Source organism: Herpailurus yagouaroundi, unplaced genomic scaffold, assembly GCF_014898765.1.
Source record: "Herpailurus yagouaroundi ecotype Mexico unplaced genomic scaffold, PumYag 140, whole genome shotgun sequence".
NCBI lineage: Eukaryota > Metazoa > Chordata > Mammalia > Carnivora > Felidae > Herpailurus > Herpailurus yagouaroundi.
The window spans coordinates 47,508,777-47,521,667 of NW_024412395.1; the positions used below are offsets into that span (position 1 = coordinate 47,508,777).

General features: G+C 35.8%; 1 protein-coding gene across 6 annotated transcripts in view; it reads right to left on the bottom strand.

Moving 5' to 3' along the window:
* LOC121030645 (sodium channel protein type 1 subunit alpha) overlaps positions 1-12,891 on the bottom strand; it is a 150,800-nt gene that overhangs the window by 38,563 nt on the left and 99,346 nt on the right. For all 6 annotated transcript variants that reach the window (XM_040475263.1, XM_040475268.1, XM_040475262.1 and 3 more), the window contains exons 16-17: positions 12,436-12,792; positions 10,619-11,101 (exon numbers count right to left, since the gene is read on the bottom strand). In XM_040475263.1, the coding sequence (XP_040331197.1) occupies positions 10,619-11,101; positions 12,436-12,792 (840 nt within the window). The remainder of the gene's footprint in view (positions 1-10,618; positions 11,102-12,435; positions 12,793-12,891) is intronic.

Sequence of the window (12,891 nt, forward strand, 5' to 3'; positions counted from 1 at the left end):
ACATCAAAAATATTAGTATTAATATTTCATTGTGTACACTGTGCATATTAAAAATTTAAATGACCTCTATTAAAGACTCTCAACAAAGCACCAATATCAAAGAAAAATACAATGTCCTGAGATTTAGCATTTCCACAGAGAAGCTGGAAAAGTCAAATATTAGTCCATTAATTCCCACATCATCCCTAAAACCCAGATGATTTCTTCATCCAGCTGTATATTGGAAGGACAGTCTTCAGTGCATTTTTCATATTTACTAATTATTAACTTGTTCTTATCAATTGTGAAATCCAGTGTTAGTCAAATTTTTCACCAAGGTAGAGGGGAAGGTCGAAGAATATAGCTCTAGCATACTCCGAATTCTGCTTTAAAGTATGTCAAACATGGACTTTGTATTGATGATTAGACATAAAGTAACAAAAGAAATAGAACATCTCATCATATATTGGAACAACATAAAATTTTTGTAATACAAATAAGTTAGAAACAAACAAACAAAAAAGTCTGCAAAATTGCATTCATAATTCCCAAGTTAGAAGTCAAAGTTGTAAATCAAATGAGTAATTTCCATTGTTAAATTCATTTTGCTGAAATGGGCATAGAGTCTCTAGCGTTCTTTTGACATTAATTTTTAATGATGAATGATAACATTTAACAAATATTTAATAAGTGTCTACTGGCGGGAGGAACTGTATAACTATAATGAAAGGGTTAAGAGTCCTGTTTTGAGCCAGGCAGGCTTGGGTTTGAATCGCAGTTACTGGTTTTACGGACTTTTGGCAATTATCTTCACCTCATTAAGCTTTAGCTTCTAATTTGTAAAATGGTCCTTACATCACATGGTTGCTATAAGGACTGAACAAGATAACACATGGAAAATGCTTGGCATGTGCTTGCCTGATAAATGGTAATTTTCATAATAGTATTATATAGTTTATAATATTTGTAATTGCTAACATTTGACCTTTTCAACTACCAAAAATATTAGTCTATGCACAAGATTAGGGCCTGAAGAATGAAATAGTGACTATAATAGTCCTAGTACCTGCCCTCATGGGATCAATCAGCTGGAAGATACAGAGAAGCAAACAACTGTCACACACGGTAATTGGATTCGTGTAGAGGATCTTGAGAGCACCACCTAATTCAGTCTAAGAAGGTTACAATAGAAGGAAATAACACTTGGGACAGAAGGATGAGTTGGATGGGGTTGGGGCAGGTGAAGAGGCGGGGGTAAGAGAGTATTCTAGACAGAGAGAACAGGCATCCTTATGCCTATATCAGAACCTGATAGAGCATGGGGAGTTTTAGGAAACAAAAGAGCAGTGTACTTGGATGGGGAGGGGAGGAGGGTACTACTATGTGAGGCTGGAAAGGTCACTAATAGTCATTTTTTGCAGGGATTCATATGCCATGTTAGGTAGTATAGACTGTAAGCAAGGGGCAGCTTCTGAAAGTTTAGAAAGAGGGGAGACCTTTGACCAGGTTTACCTCCTAGAAAGATGACTTATTATGTGGATACTAGACGAGTGAGGAGGAATATTCGTGGGGGTTGCAGCAGTTAAAGCTGAGAGATGATGGAGATCTGACATTGTACAGAGCTGGTGGGGATGTGTAGTAGACAAAGAAACATAGAGTTGGCACCACCTGGTAAACACTTCGATGTAAACAAGAGGGAGTTTGCGTATCCACTGGCTGGAATAGTTGCCATCTCATAAAGATCATGGCCCTGAGAAACTATAGCTCAGGATAAGGAAATAGGCAAGAGCTGAAAGGACATCCCCAACCAATGTCCAGATGGGACTCTCCAAAGTGTTTCCTGAGCATCTGTCAGATAATTATATGAGATTCTGAGTGTATTATTTTCTCCTCCTTCTCTCCTCCCTGCCACCTCCCCGGAGAGGAGAAGCTGCATCCAAAAGCAAACTGCTTCCTTAATTTGACTTAGGAAGAAGAGTCTTGCTTGATTTATTCTATCTGTATACTTTCAGAATATATAACTGATAAAAATGTATGTATTCATGAAAAGCATAATTAACTTATAAAATGCCAATTACCATTGATGCAGCACCTCATTTGTGCCAGGTTCTGTGCTTGTTACTAGCAGTACAGAGATATATACGACCACAGTTATTCTCAAGCTGCTCACAAGATTAGTAAGTAGGACAGACAGATACGCAACAGAGAAATAGAGTATAATACACACATTTCATGTTATGCAGCTAGCAATTATATTTGGGGGGAATTGAGAGGGTTTTCCAGAATTAAGAGTTGCCTGATATAGTGAGCAACAAAGCAACAACATATCTTTATTGAGTCGATACATGGACAAAGTCATGAATCTCAATTCAAAGATCATTTTGTTTTGTTAGATTTTGCGGAGAGTGGCAAGAAGAAGAAGATAATTTCTAGCAAGAAATTATAGAGTCAAAACACATAAACTTCATGCAACGATGTGACTAGGACTGAGCTGAGTCCTGGGGAATTGGACAGAAGAAATGAATCTCATCAAGATGGTGCAATTGCCTACGATATATTCAAGACTGCCTTTTCCCCGTCCATGGCAATGTGTTTCAGATGGTAATTCTAGTAATACAGATGAAATAATAGGATAGGAAGCCGGAGGTCATGATTGGAGATGGATTTAGAAGATAAAATCCACAGGATTTGACAGTAAATTTGATGAGGGGTTTCAAATTAGAGAAGTTGAGAATGAATCTAGACTTCTCATAAGCAATTTGAGAGCTTATATGATTGAGAGGAAAGTAGCATGGATTTTTTGGAAGCCAGGGAATGACAGAGCTTAAAGAATTAGGAAATATTGGGGCACCTGGGTGGCTCAGTCGGTAAGCGTCTGACTTCAGCTCAGGTCATGATCTCATGGTTCGTGAGTTCGAGACCTGCATCGGGCTCTGTGCTGACAGCTCAGAGCCTGGACCCTGCTTCAGATTCTGTGTCTCCCTCTCTCTCTGCTCCTCCCCCACTCACACTCTGTCTCTCTCTCAAAAATAAATAAACATTAAAAAAAAAAGAATTAGGAAATACTGCAGACAAACAGGTGAGATAGGGTCACTGAACTTGGCAATTAAGAGAACATCAATGGTTTCTGACAGAGAGAAAGTTAGGGAAAAAAACAGAAAGGGGATGTCTGAAGGTGACTAAGCAGTGGAAAATGGGAAAACAGTGAGTATAATCTATTTTTCAAGAAGATTGGCAATGAATTTAAGGAAAAAAAACTTAAGAGATGAGATCAAAGGGACACTTAAAATTTACATGATTTTATTTTATTTTAGAGCAGGAATCTTGTCCATTTATCTAAGTTTGTGGTAAGGTCTTCTAAAGGAGAAACTGTAATACAGGATGGAGGCAATAGTTGCTACATCAGAGGCCATGAGGATTTGTGAAGAGACTGTACAGAAAGAAAAGTTGGGGGCATACGCATCTATCTTGCAGAGATTCCTAATATCCCCAGATATTTTGTGTGATGCTTTTCTATGAGAAACATTATGTTATCATGGTGTTCATGAATTTGGATACTTGTAACAATCTTGGTACCTATCCCTTTTGATTCAAGATTAACCAGAGACTTCCTATTTCCTTATTTAACATATATTTACTGGGCACCTTCTATAGGCTAGGCACTATGCTAAATGTGGGCTATACTTTGGTAAATGAAACGGATTAATCCCTGCTCTCAGGTACATTTAAAAAAGGATCAGTTGCCACGTAAGGTGTTCACTGTAGACTTTTCTGTGTTAGTACAAATTTAATCTGCTGAGCAGTATATGCTGAGGTTGGAAATTGTCACATGCTCTTTAACCCAAATACAGTAAAGGTAAAAGTATTAAATGAACGAATATCAGCAAAGCTGCAAATAAGTTTTATTTTAACACAGATGTTATAAATGAGAGGGCAAATGGAAGTCTAGAAGTAAATATTCATTACCCATTTACTCATTCATTTAATAAACATTTTGTATATGCTATGGCCTTAAGGTGACTAAGACCTGGTTAGTGTTTCTCCTATTCTCAAAGATTTCATAATCTAATGGTGCAATCATAGAAGTGCTTCCTAATGATTTTAAGCCTTAAACTCAGAAGCATGTCTTCCTAAAATACAACGTGAAGTAACCATAGCCTAACAGAATAAGTGCTCTGTAATTAGAATTAGAGTTCCACAGGTCAGTGTGAGATGCAGCAGCAGATTGGTCTAACATGCAGGCCATTCCAGAAGAAAGAGGATCCTCCAGGACTGAGGGAGAGGACTCAGGCACTTGTGGCTGTGCCATTAACCTATGCCCAGTGAAGAGGTTTGGTAGCTAGGACCAACTCTATAATGGACTTCTATTCTTAGTTCTTTAATAAACAATACATTCATTTTAAAGAAATGCCAAAGAAATTATTTTTTCAGGCACTATTAAGGAGATTTAGTGTAATGGTTAAGAACATGGACTGTGTTGCCAGCTGCCTGGATTCTAGCCTGGGATCAGTCCTTACTTTTTGTGTGACATTGGCAAGCTACTTAAACTCTTTGCATTCAATTTCCTTATCTGTAAGATTAGACTAATAATATCTATCTCCTGGTATGAAGCGCTGGAGGAGACAACACATTGTAAAACCCTACAAACAGTGTTTTCCCACGGTGAGCACTCAACATATGATATCTGTTATTAACATGACATGAATTACAAAGATCCAAATGTCATTTTTACTCATTCTGGGGCTCACTCATTGCAAAAACAAGTGTACTTTTTCCCTAACTAGCTTAGAATACATGTTTTTATTCCAAAAAGTAGAAGTTTAATAACTCAATTCATTTAAAAAGTATTTATGAGGGGCGCCTGGGTGGCGCAGTCGGTTGAGCGTCCGACTTCAGCCAGGTCACGATCTCGTGGTCCGTGAGTTCGAGCCCCGCGTCAGGCTCTGGGCTGATGGCTCAGAGCCTGGAGCCTGTTTCCAATTCTGTGTCTCCCTCTCTCTCTGCCCCTCCCCCGTTCATGCTCTGTCTCTCTCTGTCCCAAAAATAAATAAAAACGTTGAAAAAAATTAAAAATAAAATAAAATAAAATAAAAAGTATTTATGAGACAGAATTATGGTATAATTGTGCCTTGGCCCCTTATGTTTTTGAGCACTTTTAACTTCAGAATAGCTTTTAGATCCTCATAATATTCCTATAAGTGCTATTGGACAGTTGTCCTCCTTTTACAAATTAGGAAATGGGACAATATAGGGTTAGTGATTTGCTCAGAGTAGACGTAAGGCCACCAGACTTTTAGTCTAGTATTTAAACAAATCAACCAAAACTGAAAAAGTTCCTGAGCACACACTTGTGCCCAACATTGCAGTAGGTGCCTCAGAAGACTAAAATTATATAAAATACAATCCATAACCAAAGAATCTTACTTTCTAATTGGAGAGATATCATCTTATATTGTCTTTTGCACAGTCTCAGCAGTTTTGCCCAGTTTTTAAAGCTCTTTGAAATCTGTCCAAGCCACCACCCTTTATTATTAGTTTTCAGTGGAAACCCATATTTCTAGCTGATCCATTATTCTTACTACTGCATGAGTCAAGAAACATTATGAGGTTTTAATTTTTTTAATGTTTTATTTATTTTTGAGAGAGAGACAGAGTATAAGTGGGGGAGGAGAAGAGAGAGAGAGGGAGACACAGAATCTGAAGCAGGATCCAGGCTCTAAGCTGTCAGCGCAGAGCCTGATGCAGGGCTCGAACTCGTGAATCGCAAGATCATGACATAGCAGAAGTTGGACAGTTAACTGACTGCGCCACCCAGGTGCCTTGAAACATTATAAGGGTTTAAAAACAATTCTTTAGGTTATTTGAATGTACTTTGTGGGTTGAGGTCTGCTGGGATTTACAGAATGATGAATGTGACCCATGCTATGCCTTTTCTGCATTTGGGAACAAACATGGGACAAGTAGAGACAGATAGCCCATAGATGTCCTGTAATGGGTGGGGGTCAGTTGTGTATAAGTGTGCATCTTAAGGGGGAGGCAAAGCAAATACAGGCCTCCATTTTACATGTCCCTTAATATGGAGTCTGTTTTCGTCTTCCTGGAAATTGAGGCAGTCAGTAGCCTCATCTCCTGTGATTTTATATTCCAGAAATACTAAACTATTATTGTTTCCAAACACATCCTGTTGGTTCATGTCTCTAGGTTTCTGTATATTTATTTTTTCTGACTGGAATGCTCTTTAGAAAAAAGGTTTCTTACATTTTTTAAGGAGTCTACCATATCAAGAATTTAATGAGAAATTTAAAAATTAAACAGATAATACAAAATCTATCACTTTCCCCAGATAAACACGTAAAGAAATTTATTACTGAGGGCAGAAGGCAAACAATACAAAAGGACTAACAGTGGAGTATGTTACTAGTACTTCTTACAAGAAAATACTGGGAGCAGTTGGGAATGTTACTGGTAATAATAATAATGACAGTTTATTGAATACTTACAATTTGTCAGGCATTATGCTAACTGCTTCGCATTTATAGCCTCATTTAATAGTCCACAGAAAGTAGGAAGTAGGTGATATTATCCTCATTTTTGAGATAAGAAAATTGAGGATTAGATAGTCGGGTAAGGTCACATGGTATGTGGCTAAAATGGAATTATACAACACAGTGTCTGGCTCTAGAGCATAATCAATTACCAACACCTTTATAATTGTGGGCCTCACATGTCTACAGACAAGTGCTTAGAAAATGGTAATAAACAATGGGCATTTGTAATTTTAACTCATGCCATTAATAGAATTTCAATAATGATCCACTGTAGATAAGGCTCATTATTGAAATTAAGGAAGGGAAACATTAACATATTCAAATGGAACAGGTAACAGAGACCATGGCCAGTAACATTTTGAGTCAATGAGGTATTTCCCAACATGGAAATTCATATTTAAAGGTTGAAAGTCATCTTTCTAAAATCCAAATATATATACAGTTGACCCTTGAACAATGCAGGGGTTAAGGGGGCTGATCTCCTGTGCAGTTGAAAATCTGCATATAACTTTTGGCTCCTCCAAAATTTAACCATTAATAGCCTACTGTGACCAGAGGCCTTACTGATAACATGAACAGTTGATTAACACATATTTTGTATACATATTATATACTGTATTCTTATAATAAGGCTAGAGAAAAGAAAATGTTATTAGATAATCATAAGGAGGAGAAAATACATTTATAGTACTGTACTGTATTTGTAAAAAAAAAATCAGTGTGCAAATGGGCCCATGCAGTTCAAACCATGTGGTTCGAGGGTCAACTATATATGTATGTGTGTATACATGTATATATGTATTTGCATATATGTATATATGATAATTACCACATAATATTATAATTACTATGCACATATGCAAAACTACAGCTCGTTTGTATCCTCTATTACTAGTACACTCCTGGCACATGGTAACTGGTGAGTAAGTGAAGGTAGGCAAAAGAACAAAGACCAAAACAGAAAGAACCAAAATGATAAGGTTACTTTAATACAGTATAGACTGCATTCCTAATTTAGAGTAAAGAAACTTCATCTTTTGAGGCATCTGCTATCAGTTTAATTCCACTAAAAGAACATCTTCTAAATTGTGCCTTCCTTTGAAGAGAATACAGCATAAGACTAAGGAAGCAATGAAGAAAAATAATTTTAATTGAGTTTATTTATGACCAAGAAGAAAAAAACAAATGGTGAAGGCAAGTGCCAGGAACTTTGTGACGATGTGGTAATTTATAAAAGAATATTTACAGAAAGCCAGTTGAAAAATGAATGAAATAAACTGAAATGTAATGGGGATGAATAGAAGGTTCAGTATTTAATATAAATATTCAGCTGGATGAGATACAACTGTGTTTCAATAGCAATTCTTGCGAAAAGGATGAGGGAAAATTACTTTCCTAGAAGCCCAACATAAATTGATAAGGCAAATGTCCGATAAAGATAAAAGCGACAGGATCTAATACAGCATTAGATTGAATCAAGAGAAAAATGGCGTCTGGATCATGGGAAATAAAACTGTATTTTCAGGTGTGCTTTCATCAGAGCAAGTGTGATAATGAGAATCCTTCAAAATGGTTCCATTAAAAAGAGTTGGAAAGAGATGGAAAAGTTTAATCTGAGTGCCTGCTTTGTGCTAAACATGTTCAAACATGTCACAAATACAAAAGGAGAGATAAGAATGCATGTAAGTAGTTATAACAAAATCTTACAATACTTTGTAATATGTGTAAGCCTAGAACATGAGTTGTTCATTGCATAAACTCTGTGCCTTCTGTCTCTGGAAACCAAAAAAAGAAGCCATCCATTCTACCTGGGGTCCAGCAGTTTTCATGCCTACTGCTTTCATTAAACATTTTTTTAATGTTTATTTATTCATTTATTGCTTTAATTTTCTTCTTTATATATTTGTCATTCTCAAATTCTTTACAATGGAAATGAATTGTTTTTGTAATAAAAAAGAATGCAATCCAAGTAATTTAAAAAGGCTCTTAAAGACTATTTCCCAAATTATCCAAAACCCCATGTGGCAGCCTAAGCCTTATTCCCTTTCTGAATGAAGCTTGATTATATCACTGTATTCAAAAGTCCAGGGTCCCCCAAAGGCTGGGCCAAACCAGGCACTAATGAATTTGCTATTTTCTAAAAATACAGCGAAATGAAGACAGACTCTAGTAGTGAGCATTATATGTTAAATACTCTGATCATTAATAATACAATTAATTCAATTAAAAGGATACTTAATAAAATAAGAATAAATGGGGTTTAAACTAAGTCCCTCTTTGTCTAAGGTTCATTCAGGTCTCAGCTTAACAATTATTTACATTTAGTTTAAACTAATTTACTGTTATCATTTTTATTAATGTCATCAATTTCTCTGATTCACTTTCACACATTCAAGGGGAATCAACAACACTAATTTTCCAGCCTATAATTTGTTCGTTTTTTTCTTTTCTTTTTTTTAATATGAAATTTATTGTCAAATTGGTTTCCATACAACACCCAGTGCTCATCCCGAAAGGTGCCCTCCTCAATACCCATCACCTACCCTCCCCTCCCTCCTACCCCCATCAACTGATTTCAAAGAGCTAAAACAGTTTAAGAATTCTGAACTTTAGGCACTACAGCCATGGACCTAATGCTTGCACTTTGATTAGAAAAGCAGTGCATTGGGGCACCTGGGTGGCGCAGTCGGTTGAGCGTCCGACTTCAGCCAGGTCACGATCTCGCGGTCCGTGAGTTCGAGCCCCGCCTCGGGCTCTGGGCTGATGGCTCAGAGCCTGGAGCCTGTTTCCGATTCTGTGTCTCCCTCTCTCTCTGCCCCTCCCCCGTTCATGCTTTGTCTCTCTCTGTCCCAAAAATAAATAAAAAACGTTGAAAAAAAAATTAAAAAAAAAAAAAGAAAAGCAGTGCATTTAAGTTCAGTATAGGCAGCAAAAGCTTAATTTATCAGATTTCCTAAAACACGCAATGTACAATGGTATCATCTATTCTGTTTAATTACAGTTAAAAAAATTACTGGTACAATAAACTGTTTTATCAGTTCCTATGGATCATGACTTAAATTTGAGAAATACTGTATTAAATTATCTCTAAAGTTTCTACTACCCTTACATTTAAATTTTCAATTAATGCAACGATAATCCAAGATATAAAATGACACAGAGTATGCAGAAATAGAACTGCCTCCAGTGGTTCAGTGAATAGTCACTTTTTTACAATAAGATCAGTTTTTCTGTGAACTAGCTCTGAACAATACAAACAAAAACAGTATAAATAATGTAAAATTTTTGTAGCAAAATTATTTGTTATGGATGGTCTTTATAATAAAAGTTGCATTTTTCCTAAAGTTTCTTTCTTTTTGTCTTAACGTTTATTTATTTATTTATTTATTTATTTATTTATTTATTTATTTATTTTTTGAGACAGAGAGAGACAGAGCATGAACGGGGGAGGGTCAGAGAGAGGGAGACACAGAATCTGAAACAGGCTCCAGGCTCTGAGCTGTCAGCACAGAGCCCGACGTGGGGCTCGAACTCACGAACCACGAAATCATGACCTGAGCCGAAGTTGGCCGCTTAACCGACTGAGCCACCCAGCCGCCCCTTAATGTTTCTTTCTTAATTCAACAGATAGCATGTAATAGCTATTAGTCTTCATTAAATATTAAATGTAAACCTAAAGATTCAAGCCAAAAAAAATCAGACTAGAAAAAATACTGCCAAATTTAACAGTACTTTAGAACCAATTTTACAAAAATAAAGATCATTAAGAGAAATCAGCTTCCATTGGTTCTTTAGCAAAAGCCAAATATTTAATGAAACTGAGATACTACTCAAATTAAAATCCTGAAAAAAACTACACGATGTTTTACAAAAATGAGCTATCATTTTTTTTTTCTGAATCCATTTCCATGGACATGTGAGATGAAATGAGGATCTACCTACCATTCTATCTCTGCACTCTTTCTCTCCTCATCTCATTACACAAATATGATTTACCCAAGGCAATAATATACAAGTATATATTTACATACAGGCAATAATACATGCATGTACATATAAATTTATACCTACCCACGCATATAAAATCTTACCTCTTTGCTTTCTTCCAGATCTGATTCACTACTGAAGTCCTCTGTGTTTAAATTTTCAAAGTCAGACTCTCCTACAGCAATTGGTACAGTCACGGTAAGACTGGGATTGTTTATGAATGACATGTAATCGCTTTCATCAATAATGTATTTTTCAACACTGCTGCCGGTTCCTATTCCACTTGTGGTTCCATTCACATCTTTAATATAGTCAAGATCTTTTCCAATTTCTGTTGTATGATTGGACATACAACTGTCTTTCTTATTGTTTAGATCATCAAGTGGTTTAATTTCATCTAGAATCTTTTGTTTTCTGACAAATGATTGTTGAATAAATTCATATATTTTTCTCTTCACATAAGCTACTCCTTTGTGCATCCTGTCCACAGCTATTTGGAGGTTGTTCATTTCATTATCATCATCTGTGGCTGCAAGATTGTCTGCACTAAATGAGCTCAGAAGCAAGGCCAGAAAGAGGTTCAGGACCTTAAAAATAACACAAACATGATTATAATTTCACCCCAATGTAAAGAGCAGATTGTGATAACTTATCCTTCTAAGTGTAGAGGAAACTGTAAGTTCTAACAGCTAGATTAGAAAGAAGCACCATAGAATAGTGATTAGAAGTTGGGTAATCTGAATTTGTGATCTGGCTCAGTAGCTACTACACTCTACATCCTTGGGCAAAGACATGATTTCTATTGGTCTCACATTCTCCCACATATAGAACAAAGATGATGAATGAGTTAACCTAAGGTTTAGCTATGTTTAAACTTGTATGATTATAAGAAAACAGATTGATATATGTACTATGCACAAGTTCTAACCTTAAAAATCATTAGTGTTTGCAATTATACACTGAAATACATTCTATAGTTTCCCTTATGATAAACAGAGATATTGAGTTGGATATTAATTAAAAAAATAATCATTATGATCCAGAATGAGAATAAGTATCTTAACACAGGTATTGACACTTATTTTCTTAACCCATTATTTCTCATGCTCCACTATTGATTAATTAGAAGAACCATTTATAAATAATTTCCAATACTTCCATAAGACTGATACTTTATATATATATACTTTATCTATCTATCTATGCATCTATCTATCTTTCGGAATATATTAAAATTTTCTATACCTTAAAGAGTAATTAACATTTCAAACTTAAAGACAGAGAAGAATTGATCAGTTATTCCATTTGGGTAATCTCAGGCATCATTAGCCAATCCTTATTTTGACCTAGCACCACTAGAGAATTGATTAACCTAGGTTGGCTAATGCATCTGCCCTATGACATAGAGTGATTGAACGGTATATGCCACGAAGGGGCAAGGAAATGGTAAAATCACTATGAACACTTAAAGACTCCACTCTTTAGTCCTATACTGGCAAGTAACATTAGGCTTTCTTTAAAAATTTTTTTCAGATTTCTCCCTCTTCTCTGAATTTGAAAAATGTTCCCAATATATCCTTCTAGGCATGTCTTCAATATGATACTCTATTAAAATTCATATAACAAATGTGATGAAATGATTGACAAAGTGGATTTGAATATAAAAACTATAGGGTCACTGCTATATTACTGTGTTGTGAAAGTGAGACATATCTATATCTATCTATATCTATATCTATATCTATATCTATATCATCTATATCTATATCTATATCTATATCTATATCTATACATCTATATTTATCTCCAAGGCAAGAGACTTTACAAATTATTAATCATAGTTTTTGCTTGGGCAAAATGGTCACTATCCTATTATGTTCTTAATCTATTTCTGAAATATATATCTTAAATGGGTACATACCACCAGGTTTCCAATAACCATAACCATCATGAAGACAGTAAGGCACATGGCTTGACCAGCAACCTCCATACAGTCCCACATGGTTTCTATCCACTCTCCACAGAGCACGCGGAACACTATTAGGAAGGAGTGGAAAAAGTCATTCATGTGCCAGCGTGGAAGCTGACAGTTGGTGGAGATCTTGCAGACACAATCTTTGTAGCTTTTACCAAACAGCTGCATGCCAACCACAGCAAAAATGAAGACGATGATGGCCAACACCAAGGTGAGGTTACCCAGAGCCCCCACTGAGTTGCCAATGATCTTTATTAGCATATTTAATGTTGGCCAAGATTTTGCCAACTTGAAAACTCGGAGCTGGAAAATAAAAAAAAATTATATAATTATTATTATGATCTTTAAAAGCATTGCATATACTGAGGTTTACCAAGAAATGATGATTAATATAGAATCTCT